The sequence below is a fragment of the Carassius carassius genome, chromosome 40 (assembly GCF_963082965.1).
Source record: "Carassius carassius chromosome 40, fCarCar2.1, whole genome shotgun sequence".
NCBI lineage: Eukaryota > Metazoa > Chordata > Actinopteri > Cypriniformes > Cyprinidae > Carassius > Carassius carassius.
Genome location: NC_081794.1, coordinates 18,400,236 through 18,420,849, shown reverse-complemented (window position 1 = coordinate 18,420,849; position 20,614 = coordinate 18,400,236). Strand labels below are relative to the sequence as shown.

Genomic DNA, 20,614 nt, shown 5'->3' with positions numbered 1-20,614 from the left:
GTTTTACTAACAGCAAATCTTTTATTTTGGGCTTAATTTGTTACTCTGTTTTTGCGCACGTAGGCCTATATTAGGAACACATTAGCAGTCTGACAGTATAAATTAAAGATGAATATGAATAAGTAGTGTGATGCACAAGATGCAGATGCTTTATAACGGACTCACTTCAGCTTTAAATGCATGGCTTTGTACAAATACTGCCCTCTTGAGGGAGCCAAACATACATCTTGAAAAGTATTTTTCTTATTTCTGGCATATTGTACACATTCTGCTACTTCTGTCTGTTAAGCTAAGCAAAGGATAGAAAATATCTCAGTATGCATGACACTGGTTGAGCAACAACTTCTAACGCTACTCTGATGCATTGTGTACGCCAAACGTTTAAGCTTAGAAACCACTTTGGCTGAGAGAAAAATCGGATCTATTGTGATCTTCTTTTCTTCCTGTCATCATGAAGATCAAAATGTCCACCACAAGCCTAGTCTGATTGTAGCCTATGTTCCTTCCCTGTCATTCACTGGCTGTTTTTATATCTCTTTGGGTTTGTGCACAGACAACACAGTCTCCAGGCATGCTTTATCAAGATAGCAGCTCGAGCATAAATAACACTTCGATGTGTTCCAGATTTACAAGGGCTGCCAGCAAAATATATTTTTATAAAGAAGAAAAAAAGGTAACACAATGTCAAAGCCACATAAACAAAGCATTTAACTCATCTGGACTGACAGGGCTGAACTCAGTGCGTATGAAATACAAACATACTAACTTGCAGCTGAGCATTAAAAGTTTTCAGATAAGATGGAACTGGGTCAAAGTTGAGCAGAAATGTTACTCTTGCAAAAAAAAAAAAAAATTCCTGTTCTTGGTACTGCTAATAATTTTTTTGCCCCCTGATTCGTGATTATAGCTTTAATAATTGATTATATTTAATTTATTTATATAGTTATGATAATACAGTATATTGTATCTTATGGTTTTATATATATATATATATATATATATATATATATATATATATATATATATATATATGTATATATATATATATATATATATATATATACACTGTATAACAACATCTATTGCTATTGCTTCCATCTACAAATGCCTAGTGTCCAAATAATTTTTGGCCGCCACATTTCCATTTATTTAAAATTCCTTACATGTGTAATAATAAAGTGGGAAAATGATCTTGTATCGGCGATAATCAGGGTCATTTTTCACACAGAACTAGAGTCAGCAAACAGATTAGGGGATACTCTGAGGGATGTAGTCATAATAACATTTCACAAAGCCTGCCAAAAGGACACATCGATGTAATAAGTGGTAAATGGAGCCTTTTTGCACCAAAACATCAGCGATTTCTTCATTCAAATGTAGATAACACTATTTTAAGCTGTCCCTGGGACTGATGTCTCATTTAATAATGCAGTCCTTACAAATATGATTATAAATGAAGCATCTGTGTAATGTTACAGAAGAAGAAAAAAATGATAGATCATTTTTTATCCATGATTTATAAAGTACAGCTCCCCTGCAGCTCATGAACATATAATCTTACAGTAATACTTCACTTCTCAATCAGCCAAGTCATTTGCATTTGTCATTATTAGCACATTTTTCATGTTGAAAAAACAATAGTCTGAACATTTAACAGAAATAGAAGCACATTAGATGTTTAAATAAACCATGACTAGCTGAATCATACTGAGAGCACTTCCAAGTCTAAATCATGTTTTTTAAGAGTTCGGTTGAGTTTAAGAGCAGTAGAAACCTCAGCTGTGGTTTTATAGTGCGTCTCGGCAAACCTTGCTGACCACTGGGTCCGTGTGTTAACCACTCTGTAACCACTCGATGTAGAGTGCTGCCATAAGTGCATTTGGAAACATTGATCACCGAGCATATTATTCACTCCATTTATGCATTGATGATTCCTGTGACATAAGCACACAGACTGGCAGTGTTGTTGCAGCTAGCAGGTGAAAAAAAAAAGATATTAAACTCATTCTGATGGGGTTATGTATAACTAGGATTTGTGGGAGAAAGATTACAACTTTTGTAGTTATGAGAGAATGCCGTGCGTCATTGTTTTCTAATGCACTTTGTTACAATCCAGATTGCTAGTTTTCCATAATTATTTATTTAATCAAATCTGGTCCAGGATTACTGCAAGGGAGATTTTGCAGAACAACAACATGTCATGAAAGTTTAGACATTAACACTGACATTCTTCTGGTGATTATTAATACCTGTCAGTGAACTTGTAATGGAAATAGAGAGTGTAAAAAGTCAGTTGATTTCACAAAGATTTTCAACAGAAAACCCTCAAAGAGCCGAAAACGGTTTTTCATAGCACATGAATCACTCATTCATTGGGTGTTAATTTTCAGAGTGAAAGTGTCTCTGAGTGTATGTGGAAACACTCAGTGCTTTTCCGATATAGCGTCATCATTTTCCAGAATGAGAGAAAGGTGCGTTAATTACCCATTAACATATAAAAAGGCTCAGCTGCTGAGCACGCAGGAATTTTTGGGGGGTTCTAAGAGAGGGAAGGAAAAAAGGAAGTTATTTCAAAAGCGTGTTTCAAAAAGCTCCACAAGTTTGCTTTTTTATGGGATCAATAAAACCAGATAACAAGCAAGTGAAAATAATCTCGCTCTCTGGTATCTAATCCAATAAAGACTAATTATAAGCAGGACTAATAAACAGGGTCATGCCACTGGTTGTCATGTGAAGGTAGCTGATGATGGAGTAGCAGGAAAGATATTCGCACTGGCCACCCACACTGAAGAAACTGTGCTGAGAAAATAAACCTGCTTTGAAAAGGACAGGTTTCAGACACCTCACAGTGTGGACTTTCCTTCCGTCTGTTTCTGTCAATGCTATCGATTTGTCATGGACTGCCAAGGACAACAGACGTGTAGGTAAATCCTTCTTTGTGCTGCTGATATATTGTTACAACCTTCTTCTCTTTGGTTTCCTCAAAGTCAGAGGTCACTCTAAAAGGTCGTTGTTGTCAGCATACCAAGCTTTTTATTTATGCACAAATTTGTGAGGAAATGTGTGAGAAATTCATAGTGTTGGACTAAACGCAGGCCACAAATCTATTTTAGTGAAACTCTGTTTAGAGCGTATTGTGCTTGATGTCATTTCCAAAACATTTTAAGAATATTTATGGTTGATTCTTGCTACTTTGGATCTCTGGTGCCCATATCGAGACTTCGGTGTCTTCCAAAACTAGCAAATGGATTAATACCTGACCTTGCAAATAAGGGTCAACTGTGAAGCCTGTTCTTCATTAACACATGTTTCTCTTTTGTATCTTAGCTCTGGATGCATTTGTGCATCAATAACGCAGATGAAGATCCTTTTTCATGTGGTTTTTGTGTCTGTGGCTAATTAGAGATCATTACAGTTGATCTCCCACAAATAATGAAGTTGTGTCTAATTTGTTGTTCTACATGACTAGGAACAAGTGCCGTGTGCATATTTCACAACTAAAATCAAACAATGCCTTGGGAAAAATAACAGTGCATCCAGCTTTAACTTTCTTCCAAATTTGCTTCCAAATCAAACACTCCCACCAGTATCTCACCAGCAATCTGACTTGGACCCTTAGGAGCCGTGCAGCCATATTTTGCTGTTCTTTACATGACAGTTCTTTAATAGATATCAGACGCACTTGGCAAGGCCCCGCAGGAACGACACAACAGCAGAGTGCAGGAAGATGAAACGAGCAACACCACTGCGGGCACAAGTGCTTGGAAGAGGATCTGAAGGCCATCCATTCCAAGAATGTTCTCTCCCATATTTCCCAATAATTAGTGCTGCTCCACAGATGTTCCTTTTTTCTTAAGTTTTCATTATGGGAGCATGCAGTGAAATGGATCAAAAAAAAAAGTTGAAAAAGGGAAACATCATATGCTTTTCATTTAAGCCAGTCATTAATGAAGACGACAAAGAAAAGGGGGATATCCTTCACAAGAAGTGCCATTAATAATGAGATTTGAAAAGATAAAATGCTAAAATTGAGATCTTCTGCCAAATTATCTATCTGGAATTTAGTCAAGCTCAACTGAACAAGATTCTCAAAGGTTTTCTTTATTACAAATTCTGTCCTGCAATATTTCTAAAAAATATATAAAACAATAAATGATGTATTAATTCAACAAACACATCATGCATGACCTTAAAGAAGTAGTTCATCCTAAAGTTTTAATTTTAATCATTCTAATCAAATGCTTCAAGAACGAAAGCTTGTATATATTAAGAGAATATAAATACATTAAATGTTGTAATGAAAGTTGAAATTCATTTTATTTTAATTGAGTAATTAATTGTTTTATTTAAATATATTTCATTAAGAATATAAATATGAAATTAAATCTATCTAAAAAAATACATTTACATTTATCATTTTATTTAAAACACACACACACATATGTATGTATATATATATATATATATATATATATATATATATATATATATATATATATATACAGTATATGCATGCATGACCTTAAAAGAATAATGTAATCAATTACATGTTGACGATGCTTCAAGAAACCTACTTGCAAAGCTACCATTGCACAAGTGCAATAAGGGCAAAAGCTGCTTCAAACGCAAAGAATTGTCACACCAAATGTTGATTTGATTTAGTTTATAGAAGTTAATTGATAAAGAAAATCTATTTATGACATTATTTTGGACGGCATCCTCATTTTACAGCATGTTTACATAAGTGCCTAAAACTTTTAACAGTACTGAAGCTATGCACGTAGGTTTCTTGAAGCATCTTGGAGACGTTGCAACAGTTCTTCTGGATTTAGTCTGTCTCAGTTTGTTCTGTTTCGTCATGTCATTCCAGACAGACTGGATGAGGATGAGATCAGATCTCTGTGTGGAGCACTGGCTGCTGTCAGACTCCTTGTGCAAACAAAAATCTCACTGTTAATGGCAAAATTAATGTTTGGAAATGTAAACTGATATTTCCTACTGACACACTACAGCAAAAGATAGAAATAACTGACTTAAAACCATTTTTTGGCTGGTGAAAATACTAGTGTTCTAATAATTTTGGTCACCAGTGAACATCTCAGCCTGCTCTGTGGTCCTGCATGGTTTGTGATTGTAACAGCTCTCTCAAAGGACCTCACAGCTGGGCTCAGGTAATTGCTGTGTGCACATGCTCATGGAAAGATCTCTGCCCTAGTGTCAGACCAATTGATTTAAGTGTTTTCAATGATCCTTGTGGATACATGAAGTCTGAGCTGGTCATCCCAGGTGCACAGAACAAATGCTAAAGGACCTCAAAGACCATTCACATTTAAAATTGACCTTTGTGATTCAGTGACGGAGTGTTGGATATGAGTATGTATTTGTGTCGAAAGAAAGTATTATGTTAGTGTGCAGGTCATGGTACAAGAAGCACAGGACCCAAGAGGGAGACAGATTTATAGAAGCGTTTGTCTCCATCTGTTGGAGACAGACTATAAACTCTTACCATAAAGCATCTTTCGGATATGTTTCTAATTTATGAATAAATGTAGTGCATAAATAATATAGATACTGCACTTCCATAAATGCATAAAACAAATGCTGACCCAAAACCTTAACCCTGCACTCATATTTTATAATGACCTCTTCAGCAAATATATAACACACTGTAAAACATGATGCCATGCACATTAAATCTAGTTGCGGATGTAGTGAAGTCATTCATTTGCTCAGTCTTTGTAGATTTGCTGAGGCAAGTCAAATGTTGCATCAAAGCCTGTTCACAGCTGAACGTTACCCTACTTATCTCTGTTACCTAACAGATGTAATTAGGGGTTGATGTGAGCGCTTTTTTATTTGCCCCATTCTGTTGTAATCAAAGACCCCAGAGGCCCACAGACACGGACTGCTTCCAAAACACAAGCAGAACTAATAGGGTATTGTCATGCAAACTACCCATGTACATGAGAAATGAGTCCCTCTCATGCTCTAGGAGGAAATGTAAAAATAATGCATTATTGGATTGAGCAATAGGAGTTATATAGACAATGAAATGCAATATTAAAGTAGTTTTTTTTCTGTCTGTGGAGTTTGAAAAGACAACACAAAATAAAAGAAGGGAGAAAAAAATGTGTTAGCAAGACTGAGGATACTGTTTGATGTTACGCTTTTTAATTGGTGTGTGTGTGTGTGTGTGTGTGTGTGCTCTTGTTTTTGTGACATATCAGGACACAACTCTGTATAATGACATGGGTATGACACAGGTATTACAAGGAGGAAACTTTTTATTTAATAAAGAATCATGAACAAATTAGCACAGTTTACAAAAATAAAAACACAACTGTTTCTAGTATTGGTAATAAATCAGCAAATTAGAATGATTTCTGAAGGATCATGTGACACTAAAGACTATAGTAATGGATGATGAAAATTCAGCTTAGCAACTACAGGAATAAATTATATTTTAAAGTATATTAAAACAGAAAACTGTTATTTTAAATTTAAATATTACTGTTTTTACTGTCATTTTGTTCAAATAAATGCAGCCTTGATGATAACAATAATAATAATCTTACTGATCCCAAACCTTTGGACAGTAGTGTACACACAAAAAATAATAATAATAATATTTTTATCACCATAACTGTTTATATCACCCTTATAGTCACCCTAATATTTTTTACCCAATTTAATGGCTTTAACAATGCATTCTCCCAGTTTGGACTCAAATAAAACCAAAGAAAAAAAAACACAACATTTTAATTTAATTTAATTTTAAATTTATTTTCACACATCATAAAACAAAAGAACATTTTCCAATGTAAGAAAAATAACTGATTTCACAACGTGTCTGTAGAAGCTGTACACCTGGCTTTGTGAAGTGAAGATATGAATCAAAAATATATATAATCCATCTTCAGGCTAAGGCTTTAAGGTGGGATGTTTAGACAGCCTGTGTCATTTGAATGCATTCATTTGACCTCCACTTCAAGCAATCTGTAATTCCTTTCCTGATTAAGTCAGATTAAAACAAAGCCGCAAGTCTGTTGTTTAGTCACATCAAGCAACTCCCAAACTCAAAATGCAAAACATAATTTGAGAGTGTGAACATTTGTGCCAAACCCTCCTGCCAAATTTGCAACTGCTGAGGTTTCCATATCCTTTACAACAAACAAGTGGTCAATCATTTACAATATCACATTACAGCAACAACACAAAGCATATAGGAGTAAGAGGCGGCACATAGACAATATAGAGTTACATGTAGTCAGCATCGTTTGAGCAAGTCTGTGTGCACACATGAATGCAACTATGTGCTTGTATGCATTGACAAAACAAAGAAGCAACAAATAATTGTACAGACAATACTTCTTACCAATGACAAAAAATGCAAGTGCATCAAAAATGCATCACTTTAGACACCTTGGTTTGTTAAATTAAAAACAAAAGTAACACATTGATATTGAGACATAAATACAAAATGACCAAGCAGCATTGTGATTCATTGTTATATACTAGTGACATCATCAAGCCATATAGTGGTACAACCATTTTGATTTAATCTTCCCTGTATATATAATGTTTACTATGCACTGTGTAACATACAATTGGATACATACGAATAAAAGGCAATACATAGCAGGCCAGTTTGTACAAAACACATGGGTTATCAACAACAGATGGCAGTGTTTCTCCTTCCACAGATCCAGTTCAGAAAAGGGTGTGTTCATCTTCATCTTCTGAAGCCTTGTAGCCAACAGAGCCGGCAAACACATCTTTATGTTGAAATTTCCAAATATTCGAAAATCAAAATGTGTTACTGTTGCTTTTTGAGGTTAAAAGTTGCTGCTTAAATCTCTCAAAGCACAGGAGGATTTCAGTTCCGTTGTAATGACTTGATAAACGATAAACTCCCATAGTTTGCTTGCCATTGGCACAGACCATCCTCATTGGTGGTTCACTGTTTTTGTGACGGCACACAGGTTTCCAAAAGCTACAGTTGATTAGGTTCTATAAAGCCTAGGTCTCCAGATTATATTAAAGGAATGTTTATAGTTTGAATGCTTTCGTACATACAGGTATTTGTCCATTTTAAATGTTCTTAGACAAAAAAAATTGTGGATTAGCTACAGTAGTATGAATGTTGTGAGGTAGCCTGCAACAGTGTTACCTGTGAAAACAGACTTTGATCCTCTAATCTAATACAATGTAAATGATAAAAGAATAAAGCCAATTACACCACTCTCCATCAAATCGAAAATAAAAATTGGTTTAATATACAGAAGTTTTGGTAAACAACTGGGTGTGTGAAACAAATGTGGTGTTTTGGGGTAAATGTGCCATGGCATTCATGGCATTTCAAAGTAAAGTGGATGCTGACTACAATTTTTTTTATATTTATAATGTTAATAGATAAAGGTCAATCACAAATACTATGGACAGGTAATACATTCATATATGTCAACATCTAAATATGTATACACAAGTATATATCTGGAATATAGAAATTTAAAAAAGAGGCTTAAATAGTGCTTTGAGTTATAATCTAGCCAACGATTTGTACTATAGTATTTTCCTTCAGTAATAATAAATTAGGCGCTATTAAAATTAGATCAATCAAATTTGACAAGAGAAATAAGACTTATTCAAAAAGCTATGTGTTTAAAACTTTTGCATGCACTTATCCCAAAAAGAGTAATGCTGCATGGTTCTCTTAAAGAGGTCATATTAAGAGAAATCTTATTTTTGGGTTAACTTTAAGAAATCAAAATTTTCTCCCCAGTCCAAAAAGACAATGAAACTGAAGCTAAGCTACAAAAATGTCTCATACTGAAATTTTTGATGACAAAAATGTCGATACTTTAACATACGACCGCCCATATTTACACATATCAGTGTAGCCAAACAAGTCCCAAAGAAGCTATACAGAGAAAGTAGGCAGGATACTTTTATTCAAAAACTTAATAAAGAGTGAAATGTGGGAAAGTTCTGCTGTTAAATTCTGATCTGTTTTGAACAGCACATTTCAATGCAGAAGTTTTTGTGAATCTGCTGCAGCGATGCTGTTATTGAACAATGGACAGCATAAACTATACCGACAACTATCAGTTACTCATCAATGTAAGTCCCTTCACATGCAAAAAGGATGCTTACATAGAAGTCTTAAAGGCACAGCAGCAAAAACGGCCTGCTTAATTGGACTAACGTTATAAGTGGACCTCGGGGGAAATAATTAAATGATAAAAATACATACGATATGACCCCTTTAAAACCCGAAACAAGCCAACAGTCCAGCAAAATGAGTCAATTCCAGTGCTAAAGTGATTCTGTTTTAAGGACAAAGCTGAACCCAAAGTAAACCTAATCTATATCGACAGCTACCCTTAAAAATCTGATCTACACTCTACCACACAGATGTCACTGACACGCTTCCTGCGATCTCTGAACTAACGTATGAAGGGGCACTGGACCTCTAGGTAACAAACCTTGAGTAAGGGCACATCATTAGGCAGTTGGCATGGCAGAGGCTCTCCATCTATCAGATGGGTCTCTCTGGTCAAGGCTGAATGTGATCTTGGGATGGACAAAATGTGGCATGAGACTTGGCAGTGTGAGACAGTGATTCAAGAGTAAAAAGATCTAATGGGGCTGATGCATTATCACTGCTGCATAGAACCGGGTTGAACCTGTTTGTAGCATCTGTTGAATCTGAGCTACAACATACAGCTGGTTTGTTGTAGATATATCTTGTTTGATTGTATGCTACCATTCGGTACAAAGTGGAATGTTAATTTAGTGAGCAAAAGGGGTGTGTGCTGGTACACAACAGTTTTGTCCTCCTGATTTAAAATGCTGGAAAGCCATCAAAAATCTGGCTGTTGGTCTGTAAATAGGTTAAAAGGTGTATTCGACATGATTGTTTTCTACCTAAATATCTTATTGTACCACATACAAATAGAAATGGGACAATCGCAGTGTTTGTCAAATCGGAACCCATAAGATGATTGTGCTCAAATTTTTCAGATGACAATTGGGCAAATATGCTCCAAAAGTTGAATTTGTGAGATATACAAACAGTTGGGTACTGGAATGCTTTAGGTGTAGCTATTGAAAAAACAAAAGCTTATTATCATGGGGAATGATGCAGAAAACAAAACAGTTGTGATGACATATAAAATGCTGCCCTTGCTCCTTCTACAGCCTTAATTATTCAGATATGCCAGTAGAGTTCCCTTTACCAGCCAGCTGGAAGCAGGGGTAATTATTCAGGACACTGACAACACTTTGTGTGAGTGTGTAAGTGAGAGTGTGTTGGAATTCACTTTGTATATCTCCATGCTTATGCTCTGGATGTATGCATACATTCTGTTAATATACTAGGACTGGAAATAGTACACACTAGTTTGATTGTGTGCCTGCATTTGTGAATATATGTGGGGGTAGAGCACATTCTATCATTTGGTCTTCAATTTGCCCTCCTTTGCCAGCTTTTCGTTGAGTTGACACAGCTGGCGCAGGAATCCATCATTTGGGCCGATCTCTCTCTTATGTCTTACTGTAGCTGTTGCAACTCGTACATCCATCTTGTGACTGAGCATGAGGTAAGCGATGACGACAGTAGGCGAACGGCTGTAGCCCTCACGGCAGTGAACATACACCTTTCCTAGAAGAGTAATAAGAAATAACGGTTAAAAAAGGCAGGTTTTGAAGTACCTCTGAAGATCTCATCCTTTGAGGATACAAATGCGGCTTCTTCTGCAACATCAGCTCATCGTGAAGATTCCCAAATCAACCTTCAGACCAATTCCCCTCCAAACATACAAGCACACACATACACATTCTTTATCGACCAACCTGCTCTCCTGGAGGAATTCACCTCGCAAGACTCTCCTGTGCTTATTTGGCAGATGCAGCAGAGGATCTGAAACCTGATGCCTCCTCTAAACGCTTACTTACGTTTTCCTGTGAGTCTTTGTGCTGTTTATGTGTCAAGGAGATAACCTTCATCGATCCTTAAATCTTTGCTCCCTGTAGATCAATGTAAAGCTACGGTTATGCAAAACTATACTTTTAACTACCGGTACATATTTTCTTAGCAAAAGATGCTATTTACACTAAGCTATGGAGCTATTATTAGACAATCTTCTTTTTTAGTGTTGACTATCCCAAATTCCCAAATACACGTTGGTGGCTGGAGTTAGTGTAAATGGCTTCTGCCAACAAGGTGGGCTGCACTTAGTGTAAAAATAAACACTCCCTACTTTTAAAATCAGCTGGCTAGTTGATTTCTTAAACCATTTAGGATGTCTTGTATAATTGTCAACATCATTTGGTAGAATTCACTTAGTGCACCTTTAAGTTTAAAAGTAATAAAAAATTAAAAAATAAAACATCTCTAAAGGCCTATTTACACCAAGAATTATAAAATATATTAGCATGCATGGCATCAACATACAATAAAGTATGGACTCTACAGTAATGTCTGCCACTTTTAATGTATGTTCTCTGTAAAGCAGCATGTATTCTGATTTGCTGTCAATGTTTTTAATAAAACATCAGCTGAAAAAAATAATTGCTCTGATAGTAAGTCCAACAATATCTATACCCTGTGTCATTATCATTACTGTGCACTATTCTCACAGAATTAGAATAATTATTAAAACTTCATATAGTAACTTTTACGTTTATATTTAACATCCTTAGTGTTTTCATACTGCTACCATGCATCTTACATTTTAAAGGGGTAGTTCACACAAAAATGAAAATTTTGTCATTAATTACTCAACTTCATGTCATTCCATACCCGTAAGACCTTTGTTCATCTTTGAAACACAAATTAAGATATTTTTTAATGAATTCCAAGACCTTTCTGACCCTGCATAGACAGCAGCATAACTACCATGTTCAAGGCCCAAAAATGGGGTAGTCAATGTGACATCAATGGTTCAACCGTAATTTTATGAAGGTACGAGAATACTTCTTGTGTGCAAAGAAAACAAAAACATAAAAAAAGAAAAATTACAAAATAAAAGCTGGCGATCTGACAGAAATAATGGTGAATGGTCCCCGAAGGCCCTGGTGTACTTCAAATGAAATTGAAGAACAAACTGATATGATAATTCATTTTGAACAAAATCAGGCCAAAGCGAAGTTCATTTTGAGTTTGTTTCGGCAGTTCGAAACAGCTCACCAAAACAAACTTTCTTTGGGAGTGCGTTTTGGCTCCTAAACACCTTTGAGCTTCCATTGGTCCATGGCGGTTACGATTTAGATTTATAATAGTCACACCTAGATTGCCTACACTTCTTCATTTCATCGTTGTTGTGTTTAGGGCATATGCGCGAGCATCGCAACACGTTTACATTAATCTACACCCCACCTCCAGCAGCACAGGGGTGTTGGAAAGTTTGTTAACAGTATACCGTTGCTCAGCCTTTTCAAACTTATTTTTGCCCCGAAATGAAGAACGAAAACAAACTTCATTTGAAGTATATCAGGGCCTTAAGGATGACAGCACTCTGGCCTCTCTATTACCATCGGTGTATGAAATATAAAATTGCACCTCACATGCAGAGATTTTTTAAGTCACTTTTTTATATAAATATAAAAAATAATATTTGAAAACAAATATTTATAATATTTGTTTTCGTTCTAAATCAAGTATGTTGAATGATGTAAACCTGAAACCCCAGAAAATCCAAACCAACTACTATTTTAGGTTCACTGTAGTATATATGGGTAAAGCAAGAAAACAGATTTTTTTATGTGCTCATGTAACTGAATATCACATCGATCCTCTGCAATGCACTGTTGCCACAAAGACCTACAGTAAAATTAAAACAAGAACAAATCTAAAACTAGATGACAAATCAGCCATCGAGACCCACAGCTATGCAGAGCATATTTTTAAAACTGATTCAGTGTGACTCAGAGGCAGCGGGAGAACTCAGACCTTCATCCCTCCCACTGCTCATTGTGATTCAGCCAGCAAATTTGCCAGATGACATCAAGCCCACTGCAAGCACGGCTGTCGCAAATGTCACAGGTGAGCTCAGTCGGGCTACGAAGTGGCAGCATGTATTCTATAGGTTTTGTTTCAGCTTAACTTCCCTCGACCCAGGCTTGGCGTCTGATTTACCGTTTACTGGGCTCCTGCTGCCAAGATGACTTGTAATTAAGATGCTTTATAATTGCTCCTCTGTGTTAGAGATGGCATAAAATCCATGCCATAAAAGATGGGTTTAAATGCACCACTTAAAACGACTGGTGTGAGATATCTAGGGATAAAATCTGTTTGTAGGGACTACCAGATCCAGTTTGGGAAACATTATTATCTGTGGATAAATATACTGTAACATTTCAAAAAATCCACTGTATTTATTCCTTTCATTTTTTTATCCTAAATGTTGTTTGTTGTTTGTGCAAGCTAAGCATTAAAACAAAGTGATGAAAAAATAAAGCTGGCATTAGGGAAAACAAGTAACCTGGTTTGTTAGAGAAATGTCAAATTATGAACGCCACAGAATACTTTACATTCTAACTTCGCAAAGACATCGCTGGCTTCATACTTCTTGAATTATCAAGACTCTGTGTCAAATGGACTGAACAAGATTTCTGTAATATCTTGGGATAGTCTTGTCCAGAGGTGGGTAGTAACGAGTTACATTTACTTCGTTACATTTACTTGAGTAATTTTTTGGGGTAACTAATACTTTTCGGAGTATATTTAAAGATGGGTACTTTATACTCTTACTTGAGTAAATTTTTGGGGAAAAATCTGTACTTTTACTTCGTTACTGTGGGCGACGCTCCTCTCGTTACTTTATCTTAATGCAATAAATGTTATAAATGCTTCAGTTTATTCCAAACGCGCCGTCTACTTTTCTCTGGGCAATGAGCGATGCCCATTCGCGAATGATTCATTCTTTTGAGTCAATTCTGTTCAAAGGCTTGATCAAACCAATTGGCTAACGAGTGAATTGGTTCATGAATCAGTTTGAATGAGTCGTTCAGTTCCCTGCCGTACGCGCTGAGCGTCTGAAGTGGTTCACTCGGAGTTGTAACGTTTAAGAACATCAGCAGCGTTGAAAACGTGGCTGGAACTGCACTGAATTGAAAGCAAATCTGCAAAGGCTATTATTTGCTTGCGATGGAGATCCTTATTAGATGAACACCGCGTGTGCTGTCTACCGTTTAACAGGTAATAACTTGGGCTACATTCGTTTACAGTACACGATACCACTGTGACATTAGTTTGTTGTACGTGTGTGGCTTATAACAGAAGGGAACCAAGTTGAATGCAGCTTCCAAAAGACAAAAAATAGCCGATTAAGATTTTATTAATTTTAATACAATCACACCTGTGCGAGTAGGCTACGTTCAGCAAGTCATAACATCAGCTGCTAAATTCAGATCTGTGATTGCTTGCTGGCGCTTAGCCAGAGATAGATGCGTTTATACAGCGCTGCGCATTATAACCAATCACACATGATTCTTTTGAGCTTATTAAAGCATTGGCCAATCAGAGGCGTTCAGATGAGTCATCGCTAAAATGCCGGTGCTTCCTTCACTCGCTCACTGACTGAATACCTCTTTCTGGCGAATTCTCTCGTCAGAAACAACAAAGTGCCGATGTGTGTACGAATCTATAATTAAGATATTGATTTCACAGTGTTAACAGTTTCAGTGATTTTAATGGGAGTTTCTGAGAGTGATTGAAATCTAGACTGTCAGTGAAAATGATCTTTAATAATGTAAATGTTATTTGCTCTCTTTCTGAACAATGAAAGATTAGTAGCAATATTTATATCAGATTAACTTTCAATGTTAAATTCACATTTAATATAAAGTCAGTCGTATTAAAAATATGTTATGGCATGACACCTATATCTGTTACTTAAGTAAACAGACAGGGTTTTATAATAAATTACATAAATTGGAGTAAAGGCTGATGAAATATATACATTTAAACACACACACATACATTACATAGGCCTACATTTTATCTATATATCTAAATAAAAATAGGCTCAGTATATATGACCCAAAGTAACTAGTAACTAACTACTTGAGTAGATTTTTTATCCGATACTCTTTTACTCTTACTCAAGTAACTATTCAAGACTAGTACTTTTACTTTTACTTGAGTAAATATTTCTAGAAGTACTTTTACTTTTACTTGAACTTGAGTACAGTTTTTGGGTACTCTACCCACCTCTGATCTTGTCAGTGAATGGAAAATGTTTTCTTTACAATCAGTTTAGACTAAAGTGGGTATTTAGAAACAAAAGCATTTACAAGAAAAGAAGCATGAGCAGCTGACCTTTTCCATGTGCAAGAGCCTTATCGATGAAGTCTGCTGCTTCCTCAAAGAAGGCACTGATGTTAAACTGCTCAGTGTCATTGGCCTGTATGCCATGGTAAGTGATACCAGTTCCTGCGTAGAACTCTGCGTTGGTGTTCACATGCATGAAAGAGTTTCCCTCTGCGACATTCAGTATGTGTGTCACACCTAGACGCTGTAGACGCATCACATTCTGGGCCACAAACCTGGGGAGTAGAAGCAGAGCACGTGTCAGATTCACCTGAACCAAACAAACCAATTTTGTGACATCTTAAAGGGATAGTTCATTTAAATCATTTTGTCATTTCTGTCATAATTTACTCATCCTCCACTTGTTCCAATCCATTTAGCTACCATCAACAGTTTGATTACCAACAATTTGAAAAAATCTTCTTTCCTGTTACAACAAAAGAAAGAAACTCCTACAGTTTTGGAAAAACTTGTGAGGTGAGATAGATGATGACAAGATTTTTATTTTGGGATGAACTGTCCCTACAAGGCAGTGTTGTAGACAAGGCCAGCTTATTTGAGTCAAGACCGAGACCAGAAGAGATCTGAGTCAATAAAACCAAGACCATGAATATATGTCCATGCTCCTTGAGTCCGACACAATTATTTTTTTTGTCTTGGTCTCGTCATGGAACATGACTGAACTTGATCCTCTTCTGATCTCAAATGAGCAGGTCTCAAATACAGCCCTGTCTGAATGGGTGTTTGCTGACAGTGAACTAACAAATCAACCTGAAGCCATTCACTTGCAATGAAGACCTGTTCACACATACAGTGATCATTAAAAAAAAACAAAGAAATCTTTTTTTGGCATTATTGGTGGCAAGAAATCTCAAACTCAAGGCAATTCGTAACTCCTTCCTTTTTTTAAACAATTCACATCATGAGAATTCATAGAAAATATTTAGGCTTTCCCATCAAAAAAAAAAAAAAGAGTCAGCATAATTCCAAAATAAGTTTCTTATGATAAAATATTGAAGACTTTTCTTGTTCTCTCTCACTGCTGAATACCTTATAATCATTAATTCTTGATAAAACAGTTACATAACCCCTTAAGTTGTGTTATGTAACTGTTTATCAAGAATGTTTAATGCATTTGTGACAAACAATGGCAATCTGCATGCTCTCAGTTGTTTTATAGTTCCAGTAAATCCCAGCCCCTGCCAGCCCCACCCAGAATGGATCGGTCTGCTGTGTCTAGTTTGAGATTGATTGGAGTGAATTGTGGAGCCACTTTTAGTTGGCAGAGATGTCGGCCTATGTCAGAGGGTCCCTGGGGACAGCAGTGTTCTAAACCAGAACAGACACACCAGGGAGATCTTGGCTGCTGCCCAGAGGCAGACAAAGAGCCATAGGCGTCCAGCGTAGTGCCCAAAATAGAACTCTGAGTCCACAGAGAGAGAAAACAAGAGATGAGAAAAGAGATGAACAGATTGCTCTGTCATGTAGTTGCATTGTCTCTATATCGCTTGAGCATCTGGAACTCTTTCATCTTTGTCTCCTAAAAATCCAACCTCTTTATGTCTCTCTAGTCCGCTCCTCAGCGCCATCCATTGTGAGAATGCAGTAGATGAAAGACTGCACATATGGGATAATATATATATATATATATATATATATATATATATATATATATATAACCTAATACAATTATAATACGTTATTTACACAGACACAGTATTTACACAGTTTCAAAAGAATCCCCTAAATAAAGATCAAGTCTCCAAGACTTGGTTTATAACTGGAGGATGTAGCAGCCCATCAGTCTCTGTTTCTGCCAGCAGCGCAGGCTCTTCAGTTGTGATGAAGTGATGGACTCAGATGCACCGCCCAACACTCATAATTCAAACTCTCCCCCACTGAGATCCTGTCTATATGGAGCCTTTGCAGATTGTGGTCATATTTCTCCCAGTGTTTGTATGTGTATGTGAGTATGCATGTGCATAGAGTGAGACAGAGAGAGAAAGTGTTTGCTTTGCATCTTGTTCACCTGTCCTGCACTCTGTTCACTGCAGTCCCTTCACATGCATTATTAATTGAAGTCTTACAAAAAGAGGTGTGCTATAAAGAAAGTGGCCCATTGCCTCATACTGCACCTTTACATACGGAAAATGGTCCAAATCGAGTACTAGCAAAATTCTAGGATTTTGTCTATTATGTGTATAATCATAATGAGTTTGTATTACTAAAAACAGTATCATTTAGATCATATCCTACAGTCATAACACTAACTGAATAATGATCCCAAAGGTCTGGCATGCTCTTATATCTGCACTTAGTTTATTAATGTGCTCGGTAGTATTGGCAAGACTGTGCACAACAAAACAGTGCAGTGCATGCTGAACACAATGTGGACATTCAATCTTTTCTGGGTAATTATGGATGGGATCATCTCATTTCAAACATAATTCTTTTGCAATATCATTCCTAATATAATACTTTGTGCAATATAATACGTGTGCAATAAGTAGTCTTTTGTGCATCCTGTGCATAGTGAAAAAAAACTTCAGAATTTAGTTGTGCAAGGTGATAGATAGATTGATAGATTGATAGATAGATTGATAGATAGATAGTAGTGTAGTATATGATAGTATCTATTTATATGTATCAATCCATCATATTTGAATATGAATTAATCTGGAAGCTACAGACAAGGCAGATACAGACATTAGCAGCTCAGTGACAGTGTTTTGTCAATATATACAAATGGCCATATGTAAATTCCTGCTGCTCTTAGTAGCACAGATGAAGCCAGGCACATCCGGCTGTGGTTTTATGCTCAAATTGATTTGTTGTTACAAAGAGATCATGTGCTTGTTCTATAGTTATCCAATACAATGATGCTTATGTGAGCTGATTTATTAAAGAAATAAGTGATACCAGAGAACAGGCACACATATATTCAGTATATAATTTATCTCCAACTGGTGTGTTTATAAAAGTAGAGGGAGATTTTCTGCTTACAAGTCCCAGAAATTAAAATGAAAGCATAAACAATACACCAATAATTAGTTGTAAACAGATAGCATTTAAATACTCTAAATATTTTAATAGAATATGTACTTGATATCCACTTAAAATATTTGAAAACCAAAATTGTGCATTATCCACTCAACAGCATGTTTAAAAAATAACACAATGGGAGATCTTCCAATCATGCCAGTCTGGCATGATTATTAGCTAATGTTGATAATTTCAAAATGGCCAAATATAGAACCGTTTATGAACCTTGCTAGTATATTTGCCTATTGATATAAAAATAACATTAAATATTATATATAAATATTTCTCATGTGCTGTGACGGAATATGAATCTTTGACAGCAAACTGATTTGAATTTAAGAATCACTGAAGTGATTCTAAAGCAGTTTGTTTTAAATCTAAACTATTATTTTGATTAAATGCACTCAATAGCCATTTGGTTTAGAATTCTATCCAGACCTTCTAATTTATACACCGTTCTTAAAATACGTTCCATAATGTATTAGACAAAGAAAATAAATAATTTTATTTACATTTTACTTATTTAATTTTACTTTTAGTTAACTGCACCAAAAACAATTTATATGTAAAAGCAATGTGTCCGTGCATGTTACTTTAAAAATGTAGGCTATTAAATCAATCAGTATGTAATGAACCTGATGCAAATTTTGAAATATAAACATAAGTAGAATAATGTAATCTGACTGCCTTTGTAAACTTCTGGATTAGCTCAAAATAGCATATGCAAATAGTGAAGACAGCCATGCTGTAAACAAAGATTTGTGAGTAAAAGCTCACAATTACACAAATATATATTTTGTAGCACATTATTTAAAAGTCATACTTCAAAAACGGTGCTTTTGAATCGATAGGGATTTTAATCATGGAAACAAATTACTCGTTAAACCCCCTCGAGGTCGTTTTTTCGTTATATGATAGAGGAAAATGCAATTAATGTGTAATAGTAACGGTTTAATACAAAGAAACACGTGACTGAGGTCGAACTGAAGCGGTTTTGTAACCAGTGATCTCAGAGAGATAGCGAGATGGTACCGATAGAGGACGGTCGAGGAGAAAATCAGCTTCTCTTGCAGTCAGACTCAAACTGACTCGCTGTTTAAACGTTCGCTAAATCTCCCGTAGCTTCGTGATTGTTCTCGTAGGCGGAGAGCTGACATGCTCCGTTCACAGGTTTGTTGTTTTGGAACTGAACACTGTAAAAGATTCAGTTAAAGGGTTTATTTACCTTTCCGTTATAGGCTACAGATCAATTGCCTGTGCCACAATCAACACATTTATTCAGCATTTGAAAGCAGCTACCTGTCAGTGTTTTCCTGCCTTCAGAAGCACGCAAGTCTCCATAAGATCACTGAACTTACGCATTGCCGATGTAAATCTTGGGAAAGACCTCGTTGAAATGTTGTGCTGGGAGGCTGTAGAAACCGCTCCCGTTGGACAGCAGCTTGTTGAGTTGTTGAATGGTCGCCTCGGTGTCTGGCACGGTGACTTCCAGTGGTCCCTTCGCGGGGCTGTGATGTTTCTTCATGTTTCAGTCCTCCGCCAAAAGCCAAAAAAATAAAACCACAACAAGTGTATAGTGGTGAAGATGTCAATGCTGTCGATTCCCCAACATTTTATTTCCCTCCCCTCTCGGTGTTGTTAAGGCGCTCGCTCTCCTGGACGCAGACAGACAGACACACCCGGGACTCGCCCACCGGCGGTCTGATGCTGCGCTCCGGTGAGTCAGTAACAGAACTGGCGGAAGATGGCGACAACGCACCGATAAACAAATCATTGAGAGGTGCTTTAAAGGGAACATTGCTCTCTCTCTCATCGAAATCGAATCCATTCACATTTCTGACAGGTTAGACAGCGTTTCACGTGTTCATGTTGCCTGTTGTGCGTAAATGTGTTTGTAACGCTCATTCTATACAAGCGATCCGTTTTAACGCGCATTGATCTAGTAAGACTGGTCTATTCCCAAACAATCAAACCCCCCCCCCCCCCCCCCTTCATGTAAGGCTAATTTTGTCTGTTAATTGATGTTATGACAGGCAGGCTTACTGAAAGTAAATATATTTTTTTTTTAATCCAACTAGTTGCTTTTAACCGTTGTATTTTAACTCTGAACCCTTACCCACCTGTGATTAGGTGTAATGTGACCCACAATCAAGCCAATTACAAGAGCTCCTATAAGTAAACTTTCTTATCTGGTATGTCACAGAAAGAAAATTAGGCTTAACCAAGACTAATGAACAATGAGCATTTAGGAAAGTGGTT

At 36.4% G+C, this 20,614-nt stretch overlaps 1 protein-coding gene across 2 annotated transcripts; it reads right to left on the bottom strand.

Annotated features, from left to right (window-relative positions):
* Positions 1 to 8,934: 8,934 nt before the first annotated feature.
* On the bottom strand, positions 8,935 to 20,075 carry LOC132122293 (dual specificity protein phosphatase 3-like). 2 transcript variants are annotated; one of them, XR_009426358.1, is made up of 4 exons: positions 19,714 to 20,075; positions 15,323 to 15,549; positions 9,023 to 10,663; positions 8,935 to 8,991 (listed from the first exon to the last, which is right to left on the bottom strand). XR_009426358.1 is itself a non-coding variant. In XM_059532375.1 (3 exons), the coding sequence occupies exons 1-3, from the start codon at positions 19,878 to 19,880 to the stop codon at positions 10,455 to 10,457; spliced, it is 603 nt and encodes a 200-aa protein (XP_059388358.1). In that variant the 5' UTR covers positions 19,881 to 20,075; the 3' UTR covers positions 8,935 to 10,454. The 2 variants fall into 2 exon arrangements, 1 of the variants encoding a protein (XP_059388358.1); XM_059532375.1 differs by having other exon boundaries at positions 8,935 to 10,663.
* Positions 20,076 to 20,614: the final 539 nt, after the last annotated feature.